This window comes from Pteropus medius, unplaced genomic scaffold (assembly GCF_902729225.1).
Source record: "Pteropus medius unplaced genomic scaffold, Ma_sr-lr_union100, whole genome shotgun sequence".
Taxonomy (NCBI): domain Eukaryota; kingdom Metazoa; phylum Chordata; class Mammalia; order Chiroptera; family Pteropodidae; genus Pteropus; species Pteropus medius.
Genome location: NW_024342471.1, coordinates 7,329,579 through 7,350,246, shown reverse-complemented (window position 1 = coordinate 7,350,246; position 20,668 = coordinate 7,329,579). Strand labels below are relative to the sequence as shown.

The following is a 20,668-nucleotide window of genomic DNA, read 5'->3' as shown; positions in this document are numbered from 1 at the left end:
AAACTCCATGCTTATTTAGTTATTCCTCCTTGCCTGCCCCTCCTTGCCCTCCTGGGAACCACAACTTTGTATTCTGTTTCTATGGATTTACCTATTCTGAATATTGCATATAAATTGAATTGTGCAATATGTGATGTTTTATGTATTGCTTCATTCACTGAGCATAATCTTCTCGAGACACTGGGCACAGTGTTCATGGTATCACCAGACCCTTACCTACTCTGTTCCATTCAGCTTTTAGCATTTGGTTTTTGCTTCTAGATGTTTAACATGTGATGAAGGGGATGTTGATTCTAGCTTCTGTGTGATTTTCATGTTGGGCTAATGGGAAAAGAAATCATTTGGAGTTGGAGAGGGCAGGGCAGAGATATAAGAAATAAAGTCTTAATCATCGTCATGATTGTCCCTTAGCGCATTAGATAAATTAATCTTGGGTTTTGTCACCTCATCATTCATATTATTAATTTTTATATTCCTAGTATATAGTGCTTTTACTAGTCATAAATGTACAAATTTTTGTTTGTAGAAATTGAAGACAAGTGAGTCATTTTCTGCATAAAAACAGGTTAATTATTAAAGAGATGATTACAAAATGCCAAAATCTCTATTCTTGCTTTTCTTGTCCAGTTAATTCAAGGTAAAATTCCAAAGAATAGTTGACAAGTTTAGAACACTATTCTACTTGACTCCTTGATCATAAGGATGTCCTTGGCTCAAAATTTCTGAAGAGAAGTTTCGGAATGCTTTCATTCTAGGAAATTCTTTGGTATCACATGTGCTGGGTTTAGTTTGCAGCCTGAAGGTCATTCTGTGGGAAGATAAAACAACTAATTAAGTCCTTTTTTGTCCTTTCTGCTTTTACTTTTATTAGCATTTATTTTATGCTGAATTTACTCCTGGGCCATAAGTTTTTGTTTCTTTAGTTTCTTCTTTTTTGTGTGTGCAACCTCCTTTCTGGTTCAGGAACAATGTGCTTTTTTCAGTAAGGATCATCTTAGTGTGGCAGAGAGAGCTCAGGTATGGGTTAACCCGCCCATGACCTCTGTAAGCTTTGTGCTGCATCCCGGGAGCTTTGTTCACTTGGATGTGCTCAGTGACCAGAGAGTCTACATCTAAACCCTTAAGTTGAGCATTACTCTCTGCATTTTTAAGCATGTGCAACAAATATTCAGCACTCTTTTTGGACCACCAACACCTACCAAATCCATCATTGTAACGATGGAATGGCATACATTGCTTCTGTAAAGTGACATCCTTTGTATATTTGGTGGCTTTTCAGATATGCATACCCTGATGGCCTGGGCAGTTTCACAAGTGTTCTTGAAGTGAACACAAAAATTTGAACCTTTCGATTTGCATGATTTTGTGGGGTTTTCTGGGTCAATTGAACAGCAACCTATTTTTAGAGTTTACCTTAGGCGCTTAAAGGAAGAGCCAACTACTTACACTCTTAAATACATAAGCTGGCTGCAGGCACAGGCTGTATTTCCCTGACCACAGCACTTGCTTCAAGGATGGGGATATGGAACAGTTCAGGCCATTGGGAGCACCAGAGTTTAGTTTTGGGTGATTGTCATTTGAACTATTCCAGAAAGAAATGGATGTTGAAGCTCTTGGTGGGTGGGAGACCTCCATGTAGAGCCAAAATAGAGCTCACCCAGAAGTGGTAGAGCTAAGAGATAGATTCTGATATCATCGTTTGGGCCCTGAATAAAGCCACTACTGAAGCTAACACCATCTCTGGATGTTGAATACCTCCAATTTTATTGTTGTTGCTTAAACCAGTTTGTTGTGCTTTTTCTCACTTGTAACTAAAAGATAGTTCGCATTCATCTGATCCAATCTATTGATTCAAGGCTGACTTGAGGAGGCTAAGTGATGTATCCAAGCCCACTCAGAGTTATGGAGCATAAGGGCAGGAGGTAGAAAACCAACACTGAATCAAATGCTGATTTTATCATGCTCTCCACCCTGGTAATTGTTACGGGGACATTTAGGGGTTAAGTAAGATGGGAATGTACAACTCTGAGCTTTGAGTCACAATGAAAGAAGCTGATATTCTCCTGGTCAGATAACATACTCATTAAGCATGTTTATCAAGAATGAAACAGCTACAGGTGATAGAGATTTTAAGCTTCTTTACTCTTCCTAGTTCCACCCTTATCATTTAGTATTTCCCTGGTGACAAATTTAAATAAAAATCCCATTCTTTTAATGGTATTTCAGGAATCCAAACCTCTAGGGGTAGGAGAAGTCTTGCTGGCCAGGCCCTGGGTTTCGTCTACTCTCGGATTTGGGAAATGTCACTAATTTCCTGCTTTGGCTGCCTTGGCAGCTCCCAATCCCACCAAGAAGAGAGGAATGATAGGACTTTGCAAAAACAGTTGGGACTGGGGAGCAACCACTGAGACTCCTAAGGGGCTTTTTGTCCTGTGATGGCCTGCATGATGAGTCATAGTAATTTGGAGAAGCTGATAAGTTGCCACCTTTTCTGCCCTGAGTGTGGTGAGGAGAGTTCGTTGGGTGCCGGGGGTGCATATTTCGTATGGTGTTACAGTTCACAGCCCCACCCTCTTCTGTCTGTCACCCAACTGGATCCCAAATGAGTCTTGGCCATCTCCTTCCATTGACCTGGGCAGCCCCAGGGTGGTTGGGTATTTGTACTCACAGTTCTGGCATTCGGCGAAATCACTGAGATCAATGTCACATGATTTGGAATTTTTCATCTGTGAATTAACCACCAGTTAGCTTTGCAGAGGAAATGTAGCAGGCCCGCCCACCTCCTCACCTCCTCTTCTTCTCCCCTGTCCTCTTTCCCTTCTCCCCGTCCTATTTGCTGGCCTTCTTTTAGGCAGAACTCATCCTTCTCCCTCCCTGTTGCCTGAGTCATTGTCCTATCCTGCTGCTGGTCTTTTGGGGCCAGAAGGGCTGTTGCTTCCCCTAGTTTCTGGACTCCTGAAGACTAATGTCTTCTGAAAGCCGATGTTGTCTCCATCCCAAGTCTCCTCCAGCATTAGGCCATATCTGAGGAAAGGGCTTCTTCCTGTCTTACCCCCAATGACATAGACTTCTGGGTAGTGCCCTCCCCCTTCCCATGACTTACATTCTTCTGCATGTTAACTGTGAGCAGTTTAGGAATGACGGCGTCCAAAGGCAGAGGGATAGGGAGAGGCAAAGAATCTGTGAGTCTGGGAAAGATACGTGCGGAGAGCCATGTTAGTCTTGCATTTCTGGATTTTGCTCAAACATTGGAGATAACCCATCCGTTGATGATATAGCTGCAATGATGTCCTGCTGTTTAAATTGTGCAACCACCTGAGCCTTTTCACCTTAAGTTTTAGTCATTAAGAAAGATGCAAAGATACCCGGGAAAATTACCAAAGCCAGACACCTGACCCAACAGTTCCACATGGAGAGATTTATCCTTCAGATACCATGCACTCTGGTGATAAGACTTGTCTGGGACTGTACTAATGGAGTTGATTACAAAAGGTAATTGGAAAAAATGAGTATTCTTTGACAAGGGATTGGTTAAATAAATGATAGTGCATCGTCATAATGGAGTACTAGGCAGATTTAAACTAAGAAGAAACTATATACTGATGCAACAGATTCCAGACAATTTTTTATGTGAAACAATTGGAGTAGAGACAGGTGTATATAATATCCACTCGATTTCTGTATATACATGCAAATTTGTTGTATATGCAAATAATATCTGAAAGCCAACAAAAGGGACTGGATTCATTGGTTACTTCCAGGGAGAATAATTATCCAGCTGGTGTACATGGGCAGAAGAGAGACTCACTATATGGCTTTTCATATCTTTTGAATTTTGATCCAGGTGAATGTGTTGCTTATGCAAAAACATACATAAATAAGTAAAACCAAGTGCAAAAGTTTGCTTAGCAGGTAGAATGCAAGCAGAGTGAGGGAAGGCTGTTTTCAAACATAGCTGGCAGTTCCCAAGCAGAGACCTGTCTCCGGTCCTCTGTTTACTGATCCTTCAAACCACTGGGTTGACTGAGCTTATCTCTGAGAGTACCCTTTTGTGTACCATTGGGGACATTCTGGCACATAGGCCAGTTGATCCAGAAAATGAGAAAAATGATCTCACGTACATCTTCTCCAAGCGAAGTTTCACTTCCTTGACCTTGATGTCCTTGTCCTGGACTTGAAGGTTGGTGCATTGGGTGTCGTTTGTGGAAATTCCAACGTCCAGAGTCACATCTCCATCCACTTGAAATCCCAGTAGGTTGATTACAGGTCCTGCCAGGCTGTGGAGAGTAAGATACAGGTGAAACCAGATCTGGCCATCAGATATTGCTCGGCCAAAGCCAAAGGCATTCTGAGAGTCAGCCTCATGTATTTGTCCAGGTTACTGGAGAGAGGGAAAGTTTGGTGCTTTCTAATGCGCATGCCCCTGTACACAGGTTGGCTGTCCCCTGTACACAGGATTCAGAGCCTGGCTCATGGGAGGCATTCCATAAACATTAAAAAATCACTCTCCTGACCAGGCCTCAGGAAGTCTTTTGTTGGTGGCACCAGGCTGACTTGTAACTAGATGCCCATTACAGGTTCACTTTTGTACCCAGCACCCCGAGCTGTCTGTTGTGTGGGTGACAGCATAAGAAAAACCCACTATTTACTAAAGGCTGGTCTTGCTAACATCGGATAGTCTGGAGAAGACTAGATCTTTTCGATGCTGTTAATTGTAGTGGTCGCAAACATGGGGTATGGAAGCAGAATGCCTGGGTTCAAATCCTATCACTGCCATATTTCAGCTATGTGACTTTGAGCAACGTTTATGACTGTTTTGCTAGTTTCAACTGGTTTCCTAGTCTTGAGACAAGACTGCTTTCCTGATGAGATTATCAAGAGGCTTCACGGAGTTCAGATAGCCTCAGTTAAGTACCTGGGTGGAGCTTGGTTGGTGAGAGATATAAGTACTGTGTGTGTTAGTTCAAGAAGTCTTCTCCCCAGTATGGATTCCTGCTCCTCTCACGTCTTCCTGTGTGCCCTGGGTCTATAATGTTGACCTGTTCCTCCCTGACGTGTTGACTCTCACTGAGGGCAGGGGCCACCATTAGTCATCCCTCTGTGTCCAGCACGGAGTCTGGTACAGAGCAGTGTTTATTAACTACTTGTTAGGTGGATGAATGAATGTATGAATGCATGCATGCTTAAATTTGTAGCTTCCTGAGGGCAGTTAATAATCTCTGTCTCCCCCAACTGCCTAGGACAGTATAAGGAGTGGGCTGATTCTCTTTGGAGAGTCCAGATTATTTGGAAGGTACATTTCCTGTAATACTGGTGCTGTCAGTACAAGATGCATTCTGTACGGTTTCTCTCTCCATTGGCCATCTGTATAAATGTGCATATTTCATATGGAAATCTGGATTTCTGGCTTTACACTATTTGAGGATGGAACTCTATGGAGTCATTGTCCTACCTTGCTCCTCTGGGCTGGAGGAGAAGGGAAGCTGTGCCTGGTGCCTAATTTGCCCCATCTTCAGACATCCTCCCTTACTCTGTGTTGTCACTGCCTGGCCCTTGGACACTGGATATTAATGGCCTCGTCCAGGCCAACTCAGTTGACATAGAGACAGGCTCACCCTTTTCCACCTATTAAGGCAGTAGTTGATGCTTTGACGAGGATCTTCTGAGGATCTTCCATGGTCAACATCATGTTCTCCACAGTTGCATTTTGAACCTCTAATCTGTAAAGTGACATTTAGGGTCAGTCCTGGGCTCAAGGAATCAGGTTGTGCAGCAGGAGCAATGCCTTTGAAGTAGCCAGTTAACAGCCTACCAAACCATCCATTCCCTGGACTCCCCAGTTCCCTTACCCACCCAGTTCTTTAAGCTCGAGAAATCTTGTTCCTGTTTCCCCCCAAAGGGTAGAATTTCAGCATAGAGCTGGCATATTGCTTTGTGAAAACATAGTCGTTCCTATCCATGGAATTGTGGGAGGTTGAACTTCAGCCTCCCCAAGCAGCAGCTTTCTCTTATTCCATGCCTTGGGGTCAAGGAATCACTTACCCTATCAAGAGATCTTTCACCTTAATATTTCCCAGCCCACCAATGAGCGCATCCATGGTGTCAGCTGGTAGTGCACTCTTTAGTAAGCCCGTGGTGGATTCTTTGTTGACCACAGCACTCAAGGGCTGGAGGAGATTTGAGACAGGATTAGCCTGTGGAGGGATGGGTAGTATACTGCCCAGGATCCCTTGGCCCACGGGTAGCAGGTTAGTAACAGCAGAGGCTTCTGAGAGCAATGGCAATGGGAGGTTTGAGGACTTGCTGCTACTCCCCTTGCCCAGGACTTCACCAAGGCCACCACCACTGAGGATATTGAGTGGGGAAGTGTCGCTTAATAGAGATAGCACGTCCAAGTTGGACACTGTGTCTAATACTGTCCCAACCACACCAGCCAGATCCATCTCCGCACACATCAGCATCTTCTTGATCTGCAGGGGCAGGTTGGCATTCAGATCTGAAAAAGAACAAGAGACATGTTCCTACTGTTAGCTGCCCAGCTGGTCCAGGCAGAGGAACCTTCCCAGCTGGAGAGCCAGCACTGTGGAATTGTGGGGCTCACAGGCGGTATATATCGTGCTTCCTGAAATGCCGATCCCTACTTCTGTCCACTCCGAGAACAGCCTATTGTTCCAGAAGTATACCTGTTTCTTGTTAAGAGTTAATGTTTATTAGCACCTCCTTGAGGCCAGCATGATTTTGATATGTTACTCTAGTGTGACTTGGACATGGAATAAAAAGACCTTGTTTAGCTTTTGAACCCAATAGCCCAGAATATAGTCTAGTCTCTGCCCCTTGAAGGCTGAGTCTTAGTCTTAGCACCTGTCCGGGGGTGCATGATAGAACCTGCAGCATGGAACACTGGATGGAGGACGAAATGAATGATTGACATTTTAAGTGCTGAGTAGGGCAAGGAGGCAGCTGGGGGAAGCGGTGGTGGAGCTGACAGATCTAGGCTTCCCTGTTCTCCATCTGTGTGATTCTGTGCAAGTCTCTTCTCTTCTCTAGGCCTCATTTTTCCCCTTGCAGGTCATTGGGAGTTCCTGCCACCTTTGATCAGCTGCCTCTACTAGAACTCCTGCATCAGCCCTCATGCCCCTGCAGCATTGTTAATATCAGGGTGGAGGAGGTGCTAACCATGGCTTTGCCTCCACACTGGAGAGAAGCAAGTCAGGGAAAAGCAGAATCCCAGGAGATGGCGGGGAAGGGAAGGAGAGTCAAGAGCCAAGTAGCAGAGCTATGAAGTCAGCTCTGTGTATCATGTCGCCCTTGATGGCCTGAGGAAGGAACTCAGTTGAAGAGCTATCACATGTGGATGGTGATCAACCTTGGCTGCCTCAGCAAGAAGTGACTGGGACTGAGGGACAATATTCCTGGCCCAGTAGAGTAGCGGGAGGAAGAAGTCTGCTAGTACCAGCCCCTGTCGAGCTGCTGGGACATGGCTTTTGGAGCCTTGCTGCTGCTTCCTGTGCCTAGGGCTCTGCACTCTGGAGAGCCATTGCCTGTGTAGGGTGATGTGGATGTAACCCCACCCCCAGTTTATGCCCTAGAGAATCTCCTGCACATGTGAAGTTGGAGACCTGCACAGGAGTGTTTAGTTAGCATTGCTTGGAATAGCACACAATTGGACAAAAATAAAATGGATAGATGTGCAAATCATGGAGGATTCATCAGGTAGAATATCGCAGTGAAAATGAATGGACAAAAGTCTCTCATTACAATATGGATGAAACATAAGTATGAGAGACAATATAAGCAGGCCACCTTCTGGGAAACTATAACATGTAGTACAAATTTTTATATTGCGAACCACATGTCATAAAATATAAAGAATGGTAAGGGAAAAATAATCAGGCCTCTGGAGGGGAGGAAGGGAGGAGGAGGGAGGTGGTCTTCAGCCCTGTAGCTGGGTATTATTTTTTAATCTACACGTTGGGTACAAAGGTTTTTGCTCTATATATCTTTTTAGTTTTCGTTTGTCTGACAGTGAAATTCACCACCACCACAACCATCACCAAATCACTGATTGATGGGTACACAGCTGTTCTTTGTACTACTGTCTGACCTTTACTGTATATTTGAAGTATTTTTGTAATAAGGTAGGATGGTTAGAAGAATGGAGCACATGCTCTTTAAGAGGTAAAGTAGGAGCAGATGAGCTGTGGGCCTGGGTACTGTAGTCACTAGGCTGGCACTGGATCCTTTGTCACCCTCTGCCATCTTGCCCTGTCATCCTGGAAGGCCCACCTAGGCTGCGGCTCTGGGGACTTTTCTGCTGGCTTTTATTTGCTGATGAGTCCTATTCCCTTTCGTTCCCCAAAAGGAGTCAATTTTTTGCCAGGTCTTGTAATTCCTGACTCCTCCGCCCTCAGGCTCTGGGAAATTGGTGGAGGACAGAATTCCACATCTCCTTGAGGAGGAAGCTGAGACTCAGGGAGGGAATGAAAAGGGAGCTTGGGGAACGTGAATCTGGTCAAGGAGTGGTTTGGAGGTGGACCCGGATTTTTAAATTTCTGGCTCCTGGTCCACCAGGTTGCTTTAAGCACCCGTGGGTGTCTGGGATTAACTTGGGGGTTCAGCAGTGAGAAGCTGTGAGATCCTCTGGCATAGTGTCCAGGTGATAAGAATCACATAAAAGGCAAATAACCAGAGAGATTGTTGGATCCTAGAGCTCCCTTCTCCAGGGTTGCTTTGACCAGTCCTTCTCATTGTGTAGACTGTGGACAAGCAGGCTCAGCATCATCTTGGATCTTATTAGAAAACCAGATTCTCAAGCCTACTACTGCAGTGCTGCTGTACCAGAATACCTGGGAGTGAGGCCCGGGCAGCTGTTTTGTTAACAAGTTCTTGAAGTGACTCCAATACCACCTCCTCTTTGAGAACCACTAGTTCAGAAGGCATAACTAGCCTTTGGGCTGGAAAATGAGAAGCGCGTGTGAGGGGGTGGAAAGTCAAACATGTGCAGGCAAAACAATTCTTACTTACAGTCATAGAGTTTGCTGTTAGATACGGGGTTCTTCGCAATGGGAGGAGTCACCACTAGACGTTTTGAAAGTGGAGAGTATTTTTGAACTGGGACGCGTCTGAAAACCCCTGTGGATGGTAAAGAGGGTGCGACAGGACATTTTCCAGGTGATGCTGGAGGAGACATCAGCAGGTCAAATGCTTCGGCCTGGATAGCCAATGTGATGGCTAGGGCCCAGAGGTTTAGCATCTTGGTGGCCGATATCTGCAAAGGAGGGCTTCGTCAGACACCACTTTCCAAACGGACCAATATGTTCATATTGAGTGTACAAACAAGATTCTAGCTCTTGTAGGAGGGTGCCATTCACATTGTACATATTCTGGTCTGCATAGTGTATTCATGGAACAACGTTCGAGCACATGGCAGTCAATGTCCTGAGGAAGGGCCTCTCGTTTCACTTCTTTTTCACCTTTGCATCAAAATGTCTGTGGGCTGGTGACATTCTTTGAGTGCAGGCCAAGCCCTTATTGTAAGCCTTACTTACCATTAAGGTCTCATCCTCCTGCCAGTCTCCCTGACCCAAACATCCTTGGAGTGGTCTGAGTCACCATCTGGGGAATTTGACTTTTGAAATGATCCAGCTATAAATGTTATTTCCACATTGCTCAAGGGCTCACTGCTTTCATGTCCTTGTTGGTATGAGCTTACCATGAGCCAGTCCCTTTGTGGCGTATAAACACATATCAGTTGCTTTAAACTCTGCACAACCCTGAGAGGAAAGGCCTGTGTCCTCATTATTCAGATGGTGAAACTTGTGGTACAGAGTGGGCAGTTATGCTCATCTGCACCCATTCATCAGCCCCCAGCTGGTAGTTTTGCCTCGTCAGGACTAAACCACCCAGTCAACCAGTCTCAGGCTTGGCATCCTCCATCTCTTTGATCATTGGGCTCTCCTGTCATGTAAACTCAGTGCGCAGAGGCCTCCCTGTGAGTATGACCATCTCAGGGCTACTCTGTCTTTTTAAGGCCCATTCTCAGGTTCTGGGAGAGCACTGGCCTGGTCCGATGGTGGCAATGATCAGTTCACACTATTGTGTTAGTATTCGGCACAAAGCGGGCTTCCTGTGTGTGGAGTGAATGATTGAGTTAACCAGGTCATTCACCTTCTGTGGCCCCTTCTGTGGGCAGGGCACTGGGTAGTCCTGACCACAGGTCACATGGACTCTCCCTCTTGGTTGGGGTTGTGCTCAACACTATAGCTGATGTGATTGTGTAGATTGCATAAGTCTCAACTCTAGTTCTGTGGGTTGGGATGTGTCCATACATAGCTACTTATTGAGTACTGGTCAATGTTCATTCATACTAGTTAGTGTGCTGACATCTGAAACATCTTATATAATCTTTCCAGCAAGCAGAACCAGGCACTAGATAGTATTATTAGCCCTCTTTCCAGCTGAGGAGCCTCAGTCCCAGCAAGAAGGCAGAGAGCTGGGTTCACACTCATACAGGAAAACCCATTTGACTCTGAGCTCAGCTGTGTGACTCAGTGGAGATCACTTCCTTTTTTCAGCTGTCAGATTTTTCCCTTACCATGATTCTTTAAGGCTTCCTGTCTCTAATATTAGTTTTGGGTAACATGGAGGCTTGTGTCTTAGGGTATTTTCCCTCAGTGAAGCAAGTAGACTCGGAGTTCCTCTCTGGATTTCTTATCCAGACAAATTTTATAAAATCATGCTTGTCTACCTTTGTTTTCACCGTGGGTAGGTAGGCATTGCCCAGATTAAGGTACCTGCCATTTACCAGCACCATCAGAAGAACCACCGTTGCAGAAATGTTTTGAAGGACATAATCAGAAGCCAATGACAGTCCTTCACATCGTATGAATTAGGCGTTATGAAAAACAAAAAATCACATTTTACCCCCATCTGTGAGAAACTGGCATTTAGTGTCTCAGGTGACATTAAGTGTCCTGTGAGGAAAAAATAATAAACTTCTGTGCCTGTGACTGAGTTGATGGCAATATTGTTAGACATTGTCTTGAGTGAGACCCTTTGATGATCCCAGTAATAGATCCCCATTTTCTGAAAGCATTTGAATAACCAGCATCTATAATACCTACTGTGTTACAGGCAGAGTGCTGTGTGTTTCAGCAGGGAAGGGCCATGGCTAAAGAGATTCTAAATACAAAACCCTAGTTATCTGTCTTTTGATGAACTGCCCTATGCTCGTTTCTACCTCTGAAATTCGACCTGGTCTTTAATAAATTTGATTCAGAGAGTTCTTACCTTGCCTCTTGTAGATCAGTCAGTGTTGATGGGCGAATGTTTTCGGAAACTGCCTCTCCTGCTCTTGCCTCGGAACTGTCGGAGGGAAAGCTGCATCCCACTTTTATAGACCAGTGTCTCCTGGGAAAATCATCAGACATGAAAGGATGTAATTCAAGTGTACTGATAAGGGTGGTGTGGTACAGGCTGATTTCCAAGATCAGCACCTGCTAATGGGTATGACATTTGTCAGTGTCTTTCTGAGAGATGTTCAGGGTTCTTGGGACTTTTCCAGAGGTGAGAAGACAAGCCAAATATCTGTCCCTTCTGTATTTTAAACCTTTACAGCCCTGTTATCTTTGAGCCATATGGGTGCTGGGTGAATGGCAGAGCAGAGGGATCTGTAAGTCTGCAGGTGCCAACCCTTTGAGAGCCCTGTGAGGTGCCAGCGCTGTGCCATAGTTGGCACTTAGCAACGAGTGACCAACACTAGGTTGGGGATTTGAGGGAGAGGGCATATGTTCCCTTTGGACAGAGTATTTAGGGATGGCCTCTATGTCAAGTGACATTTTATATCAGATGTGTGTGATATGAAGTATCTAAACATGGAAAGATTTGGGAGTCAAGTGATGGATGCAGGTGGATTGGAAAGTACAAAATATTTAAAATGGGTAAGAATGAATGCAGGTGGGGAATTTTAAGCTTGGTTGCTACATAGTTTGCCTTTCCATTTCCGGATTGCTTCTGGAATGGAGACTTGAATGGTTTCAGATGTCTGCTGTCCTTTTCATTTGTATTTTAGAAATTTCATTCTCTAGGCCAGGCTTCCTCTCACCTGTTATTTATTTAATGGTTCCCAAAATTCTAGAGCCTATTCTCAGGGCCTCAGGCTTTGCCCTGTTTAAGAAGAGGGCCGTTCCCAAGTCATCTGTTCAGTTCCTACCACTTGAAGTTTTATGATTTTGTACATCCTGTTACGATCTTGCTGTATGGTGTTATCATAGCTTTACAAAGCAAGAGTCTGGGAAGGGGAGATGATTTTGACTGAGAGTATGGTTCATGTCTCTTTCTGTTCACTCGAAGTGGGGAGGATTGGGCTGGGTTTCTGCCTTCAAGCAGGCTCAGCATGTTTACTCTCTGGCCCTCTCCAACCCCACTGCGATTCTCATACTGTGAACCTCAAGTACAGTTTTTGTTGCCAAAGGCCCCATTTGGGGCTTTGCCGAAATGTCAGATGCATAGAACAAATGACCGGTGACCTTTTCTCAGAGGGAAGAACTAAGAGTTTTACACATGATGATAAGTAGAAGACAGAACCCAACTGTCTTGGGTCTTATTTTTCTTGGACATTTGAGGAAAATTGAGTCATCATTTAGGCGAAATTTGTGACACCCATTAGTGGGTGTGGCCCTTGACTTCAGTGCCGCTAATGGTTTCTCTGAACCCAAAGAATGAACCTAACTCCAGAAGTAGGGAAGGGGCACATCCGGGATATAGCCTTTGATGGCCTTTTGGGCCTTCTGGGTTCTTTGTCTTTTCTTTCCTTCAACCTTAGGAGGTGGGGCAGCCATTGAATTCTGCTAATCCAGGATCCACTTGAAGTAGTTGAAGAGAGGGCGGCTTAGCAGGCTGAGCACTAGGGCTCATTGTTTTCAAGCCCTAAGTGATTTGACCTGCTGACTCTTGAAAAAGAGGGCCCTTTGAAGGCTGGCCAAGGCTTGGCTAGGATCACAGTTGCAGGTGAGATAAGACAGGCACCAATTCTTAATGGCCTCTGTATGAAGGTGTCACAATAGGTGCACCTGAACTGCGGTTATCCTGGTGATAGAGGCATCAGGATTTTGACCTTGCATAGGTGTTTCTTGAGTGACGTACACATATGTAAGTACACATTCATACTTTTATCTTGTGTATATGCTTGTCTGTGTCTGGCTAGTTTCCTGCAGCTCAGTAGTCATGTCCAGCACTCTTGCCTGAGTTGCCTTTCCTTGTGTAATCAGTCTTTGTCAGTAATGGGAGTTCACAGGGTCCTCCTGCAGAGAATTTGTGTCCCCGAATACTCTGGTGTTGCGTGTAAAATTTGGGTTTTTATTTCTTAGGGTCCATATCTTTCATAAGATTTTCAATGAGCTTTGTATTTTATTGAAGGTGAAGAATCAGTATTTTAGTAGGAGGAATGGTTTCTGAGTACAGGCTTTGGGGCCAAACAGACCTGGCTGTGAATCCTTGTTCAGTGTGTGGTCTTGGGACATTATCCAATTTTTTCGCGGCTTAGTTTTCTGATTCATAAGGTGGGGATAATATTGTGCCTATCCTAGGGTTGCCATGACAATTAAACGAGATGAAATATGTTAAGCAATCAGCATATGTGTTTGGCATATGTGAGTATTCCATAATTTACTGTCATCATCATCATCATCATCATCATCATTACTTTTGCATGAAGTGTTTTCAGCTGTTTTCCACCTTTCTCAGATTTTATAGCATTTCACTATCAATATTGTGTACCCAGAAAATACATATTTTCTGTTGTTTCTTTACCAAAAAAACCAAACAAACCTCCAAACTCCACAAAATGGATCCTTTATAATGCTTTTACCAGAATGAAGACAGGTATAGAGACATTTTAACCTCACTGCGAAGTTTTTATTTTCACTGGAATAGAGTTGTTTTTGTTTTTTTTTAGGCGAGGCAACCCTTGGTTGACTTCACGGATTGTAAGGATCTTGTCAGTTTACAATCCCTTACTTTTTAATTTTTTATGCCTACAGCACCTGATCTTCCTAGGTGTTCTCCCATCCAAGTACTAACCAGGCCCGACTCTGCTTAGCTTTCGAGATCAGACGGGATCGGGCTTGTTCAGGGTAGTGTGGCCATAGACTGGAATAGAGTTTTGTTGACACATTCTACTACAACTATACATGTATTATACCTTGTCATAAATGCATAAGAGGTTTCAACAGGCTAAGTATTTACTTAAAGACATGTTTGCAGATGTCTCTGTTTTGGCTCTGTTCCTTTCCCACCCAATTTCCCCACAGATGTCAATGTCCAGTGTTAGGCTTATGGTCTTTATACATCAAAGTGGAGTACGTCTTTGCCAAGAGGAGCTTTCATTCGTTCCCAGAGGGAAAGTGGCTGATGGGCATTTCGTTTTTGCTGCTTTCCCTCTGAGCACCTTCTGCTACTTTGCTGTCTACCGATTACACACTACTGCTATTGGGCATCCCCTTCTGCAAGTGCAACAGATTGGCTCCATATCTGTCTGCAGGTGTGACTATGGTGACATTTTGATTCAGCCAGATTGAGATTCACATGGAGGAGATCTCGTTTTGCCTGAGATGGAGAGAAGGGTCATGTCAATGAATTCACATTGAAAGTTGAGTCATAAGGCTGTGGCCACAACTACCAAACTCCCCTGCTTATGAGCACTCAGGAAATGCTTTTCACCTTACAACAACCCATCATCATTATCATCATCAGCAGCTCACCAGCATCACCTGCACCCCTATTTGGAGATGAAGAAACCGTGGCTCAGAGTGGTTAGGTTGCTCCTCTATAAACGTGACAGGGCTTGGATTCTAGCCCAGATGTGCCTGAAACCAGAGCCTTGACTGGACATGCCATTTGTCTTCTTTTCCCCTGAGATTCTCAAGGGCTAGGGCATGTACATCTTTGTTTCCACCCAGTGTGCCGTAAATGTTGTACAAGCGAATGAATGTGTGAATGAATGGGCCAGCTTCTCTGAATCTGTTTCTCTCTTTGTCAAATAGGCTACCAGCTCCTTGCCTGCTTCTCCTACATGGGGGTTATGAGAATCAGGTAAGACAACGGCTCTGAGTGTGTGAAGTGACAGCCAGCCATGCATAAGGCAGGGAGTTTTCTCCATCTTCAGTTCTGATTTCCACCCATTTTGAAAATGGTATTAGGCAGTGACATGGGCTCCCTCAGGGCAGTCGGTTTGGACACCTCTGGGATTAATCCCCTGACTTCCCAGGATAAAACAGACATTGGATTTCCCCAACCCCCACCCAAGCTATGGGGGTCTGTAGCTCTGGCATAATCTGTTTTCTCTTAATAATGTATGATATAATTCACATCACATCACTCTCTTAACACTCACCAATGATTCGCCATTGCACTGAGAATAGCACATTTATTTTTTGCCCTGGCTCTGGAGGCCCCTGTGTGATTAGACTCTTGCCTGTCTCCCTATCCTCATTCCCCGATACTTCTTGCCAATCTCTTTAGCTGCACTGGCTTTCTTTTAGTATCTTGGATATATTTACCTTGTTCCCCTCTCAGGACCTTCGCACATTCCGTTCTCATTGCCTGGGTCCTTTTCTTCCACATTTTGCCTAACTCACTCATCCTGCAGGTCTCAGCTCAAATATCACCCCTGAGAGCCTTCCCTGGCACTTCATCTAACTCAGGTTGTGTTAGTCTATTATCTAGGGACCTCCCGGTAGGTTTGTTTTGTTTTGTTTTGTTTTTTTGAGAGGGGAGGGCTTCCTTGGAATTGTAGTTGTGTGTCCTTTTGTTGGCTGATTTGTTTAATGTCCTCTCCCTCATAAACTTCATTGAGGGCAGAATCCATTCTTTGTGTTCGGCTTTGTGTTTGCTCATATGGTACAGAGTATGTGCTAGATATATATTTATTGAATAAATGAGAACATTTACTTCTAATGATAAAAGTCAACCGTGTTCACCATAAAAAGTTTGGAAAAGATATTAAGGAAATAAAAATCATATCATCTGCAATCTTATATCTGTGATTTGACAATCATAGCCAGCATTTTGAGTTAATTTATTTTATGTAATATTCAAGTCTGGGATCATATTCTAAATAATCTTATAATGTGAATTTTCCTATAACACCAAAAGTTCTTTTAAAATGTGATTTTAATGTCTGTGTGATATTTCTCATTAAGAATTTGTTGTAAAAAAAATCCTCTATTGTTGGACATTTCAGTTGTTCCCAAATTTTTACCATATAACTAATAATGTGGTAACCAGTCTTGCCCTTACGTCTTTGTCTTCATGTCCTATTACTTAGGAAATTCTCAGAAGTGGTAATTTATTATATACATTTTCAAAGAATATGGGTATTTCAAGATTCATGATCCACGTGAGATCTGGCTTGTTCTTGCCAACCTCAAGCATTTGGAGTTCTTGTAGAGGAAAGTGAGTGTCAATTAGTGAAATATCTGAATTATAAATTTACTCTGGAAAGAAGAGCAGTTTGACTCCATGCAACATCTCAAAGTAGGTTTTGTTTGTTTTAAGGCATCACCTAGAAAAATGCTCTGCTCTAATAAACAGATAAGGGTTATTTATTCTTAGAATATATCTTTATGCAGATGGGAAATCTGAAGTCCTTGGCCCCTGCCTCTCTTCTTGTTTCTAGCAATGTTGTGTCCTCAGATGTGAATTGGGCCTGGAATAGTGGTGATGAGTTTAATCATCTATTACCTTTCCTTCCTTCCTTCCTTCCTTCCTTCCTTCCTTCCTTCCTTCCTTCCTTTCCTTCTTCCTTCCTTCCTTCCTTCCTTCCTTCCTTCCTTCCTTCCTTCCTTCCTTCCTTCCTTCCTTCCTTCCACCCATCCATCCATTCATTCATTTATGTATTCCTCAGATAATACCCTGTTAAGGGTACTATCTATATGCCACCAGGCACCAGGAATGTTGTCGAGAAGCCATGGGCTCTTCCCTCTTGACTTGTAGTCAGAGAGACAGTCAGGCGAGTAAACCATCTGTTCAATAAAATAATAAGCTGTACTAAGTGTTTTGAGAGAAATGAAGGGTTGAGATGTGAGTAGTGGAGGACCTCTTAGATGAGGTAATTTCTAAGTTTACTTAAGGATGAAAGGAAACTCTCCATGTGGGGTCAGGGGAAGAGGGAGAGGGAAAGGTTTCTTCATGCCTGCTGCCTGCAGTAGGGAAGAAATGTGGTGTGAGCAACTCAGCAGGCCAGTGTGATTGAGCAGGGAGGGGGAGGGAGAGAGCAGGGGTGAAGGTGGAGGGGAGAGTAGGCTGGAGGCCCAGACTTGGGCCAGGTTAGGTAGAGCCTTGTGGGCTGTGGTAAGGGCTGTGGTAAAGACCGTGGATTTTCTTCTGAGTTGGATGGGAAGCCATTGAAGGGTTTTAACCAGTAAGTGACTATTCGATTTATGTTTTGAAAAGCCCATTCTGGCTACTGTGTAGAGTTTAGAGAGGAGAGGCAGAGTGGAAACAAAAAGACATGCTGGTGGATTTGATAGTGATTTAGAATGTAGGATGACAGGATCAGTCTAGTCGTCGGACTAGGTGTGGAGGAATCAGAGACCTCCCATGTTTTTGGCCTGGGCCACTAGGGGGTGGTGGTGCCTTTTTGCAGCTGCAAAAGAATGAGAGCCGTTTATGTTCTCTCTTCTAGGCCTTTCTCTTTTTTCTCATGAATTCTCCCCCATTCTTTAGGTCATCATCCCAGCTGTCAAAACGCATCCGTCCTGTGTTCACTTCCCTCAGCACTCTGCTCCTTGATTCTTGATGGCTCACGCACTGCGTGACTCAATGCTTTAACTCCACGGAGCACAGAGCTTCCTCAGAGGTGCTCGCTTTGGGGTTAGAAGGTGGAACTAGAAGGGGCAGAACTCCAGCCCTCAGCCTCGTTCTAACCAGGGCAGCTTTCTTGTCATCTGTTTTAAGTATCAGGTTTGTTCGTAAGCTTTTATTTGAAGAAGTGGATTGTTGGCCTTGAAAAATTTGAAAACCACTTCTTAAAAGGTGTATTTCCTTAAGACATCTTTCAAGAGCGATGCCAGTAGGGAAGACTTTAGGTCACCAGAACAGGTAAATAGGACAGGTGTTTTGTGCTGTTTGCTCCCCAGCTGAACTTATAGGCCTGGGGGTGAGAGTGGGGTGCCAGAGAGGCCACATGGGGTAGAGGGAGGAGGAGGAGGGTGGGCTTTAGAGCCAGGGTCCTGATTCCCAGCATCAGAAATGGTATAGGCTACCTGACCTGGCAAATGGGAGTAATTGCAAACCCTATCGGTCACCACCCAATGTTACTGCGAGGATCTACTGGGCTAATGAATGTGAGTGCCTGCAGAGTGTAAAGTGAGTTGCACCTGTAAAATTCATGGGACGGGAATGAGGGTCTGTCATGGCTGGAAGGAGAGGCTCTCTCACATCTGGACAGGTCTGAGGAGTAAGCCAAACCTGCACAGCTTCCTTCAAAGTCCTGAAGAAGAGTACATTCAGTCATTTTGTCCTCAGTATCTCTCTTGCACCAGGTACTGTGCTCACACACATGTGGGGAAAATCTAGGCATGGGATAGGATTCAGATCACCCCTGGGAAAGTGTCTCCCACCTTTCACCTTATCTTAGTTGTATCTCATATACACACCAAGGGTCGGGAGACTGCAAGGCCAAAGTGCCGGCCAGTCCTGCCCTCCAGCCTGAGACCTCTGCAGGGCTGCCTGTTGGGAGCAATTTTCAAGGCTGGGCTTGTGGTTCATATTTGTAAAACAGGTTGGGAGTCAAGTAAAGAACCTACAGTGTGGTCTACTCTGGGCTCCAAGTTCCTACTACAGACAGGGACTATGCACCAGAGCCTGAGGGTCCTTCCGTGGTTTGGGCCGCACGGTGGAGAACTGGCCTCCAGAAAGGCCTTGTGCACAACTCTAGTTTCCAGAGTCCAGCTGGGGTTACTCGGGGAGCCAACCGGAGTTCACTCCCAAGACAAAGACCCTCATGAGCCTCCATCCTGCCTGTGGTGGGGATTTTATCACAATCCAAAGTTTCTCTTCATCGGCTTTTTCTGGGGCCAGGCCTAACTTGCTGTGGGATTTGGCAGGTTCCCTGGTGTAGGAGGGGGCATCTGTCTGCTTCGCCATCTCTCCGTGTTGGGCAGCCATGGAGCTGTTTACATTTCTGACCACAAAGCCCTCTAGTGCCTGGCCTTTCTCTGCTCTCTGCCCTGCCCAGTCCACATGGGACTGGGACATTGGTGGGGAGGGATGCTCCTGGCTCTCTCCCTTGATGGCACTGCTGCTCAGGGGCACATGAAAATCACTGTTTCCTTTCACACCTTTCAGGCCAGGAGAACTCTGAGGTGCATCTGTCTCACCATCACTCACTTAGACCCAGCTCTCCTCTTGGGCGTTTGGCTGCTTCCCTTGGCCCCTGTCCTTTATGCTCAGGGCCTCCCAAATATCTCTGGACTCTGTGGTCTCCCCTTTCTTAGGAACTCTAACATTTCTCTTTTCTGCTTCTTCCTCTTGATCCGGGAATCTTTCCTGTGTGTGCACATTTTCCGTGTGTCCTTTCTATACCCCATCCTCTCAGGGCCTGGACTTTTGAAACTCAGCTGTTTCTCCATTTTCTGAGGAACCTCCCTTCTCTGAGACACTGAACACTGAATTCAGAATACCTCTCTGAGGGGCCAGGGGAAAACAGGAACTATCAGGGAGAAAAACCCCTCCTTTGAACATTTTAAGATGGCCTTGCCACCTTCCATAATCCCTTGGCAAACCCAAACCAGACTTTCTCAAGCAAAAGTCATCTTTATTGCAGCTGAGATTTTCCATTGTGACTGTAGGCATTCTTGGACTTTCAAGGGTCTGAGGCACTTGTGGCTGAGAAGAGGGACCATTGGTAAGAACCTTTTCCTCTGGAATGGTCAGTAGCATGTAATCTTGTGGATAGAAGCAGAGAGAAGCCTCCCCTTCATCCTCATGGCCTATAAAGCTGGCTCTCCCTGAGGCTGCTCTTGCCGCTGCCAAGAGGGGCCACGTGAGTCCTAAGGACACACCATCCCCTGGTGACACAAAAGCAGTCAGGGATAGACTGGACAAGGGGATAGAGTGGAGGGGATAGAGCAGAAGTGTCTCTGAGGGAAAGAACAGACCAGTCTTTGGGGCTCTTCCTGATAGCCTATGTATCAAGGGGCCGCTAAGATTTCTGATACATTGAGGTTCATCTTGCATGGGTTGCCTTGAGGTATGCCTCTCACCCAGCTAGAGCCATCCACATACTCCCATCCACAATGCTCAAACCTCTTCCAGACCTACCTATGCTGCTGGAATCCATATGCTCCTGCACCTTCTTTCTCACCAGAATGGGAGTTTCTAGAGTGTTCGGGTTCCTGGTCATCTCTGTCCCAGCATCACCCAGCACAGGGCCAGGTGCAAAGCAGCCAGTGACATATATTGACTGAATGGATGAGTGATAGTGAATGAATGAGTGAGTGATCAGGCAGCCAGTAAGGATGTGCAGATTGTGCACTGCCCAACTTCAGGTGGTGTCATTCATGTCAACGACAGTATGAGTGGTATACTCTGGAGTCATGTAATATATAACCTGCACAACAGCGCGAGGCAGCCTAGAAGTGAATCACTGAGTGAGCCAATGAGCCCA

The 20,668-nt window shown here is 45.1% G+C and overlaps 1 protein-coding gene and 1 pseudogene across 1 annotated transcript; both read right to left on the bottom strand.

The window, feature by feature from the left end:
* Nucleotides 1-755: 755 nt before the first annotated feature.
* Nucleotides 756-11,352, bottom strand: LOC120603550 (vomeromodulin-like). Its single transcript, XM_039864085.1, has 8 exons — nt 11,290-11,352; nt 9,025-9,268; nt 6,043-6,496; nt 5,616-5,720; nt 4,122-4,277; nt 3,104-3,188; nt 2,669-2,726; nt 756-808 (listed from the first exon to the last, which is right to left on the bottom strand). Coding segments are annotated over exons 2-8 (1,089 nt in total). The 5' UTR covers nt 9,254-9,268; nt 11,290-11,352; the 3' UTR covers nt 756-806.
* A 2,678-nt stretch (nt 11,353-14,030) lies between these two features.
* On the bottom strand, nt 14,031-14,149 carry LOC120604064 (uncharacterized; annotated as a pseudogene).
* Nucleotides 14,150-20,668: the final 6,519 nt, after the last annotated feature.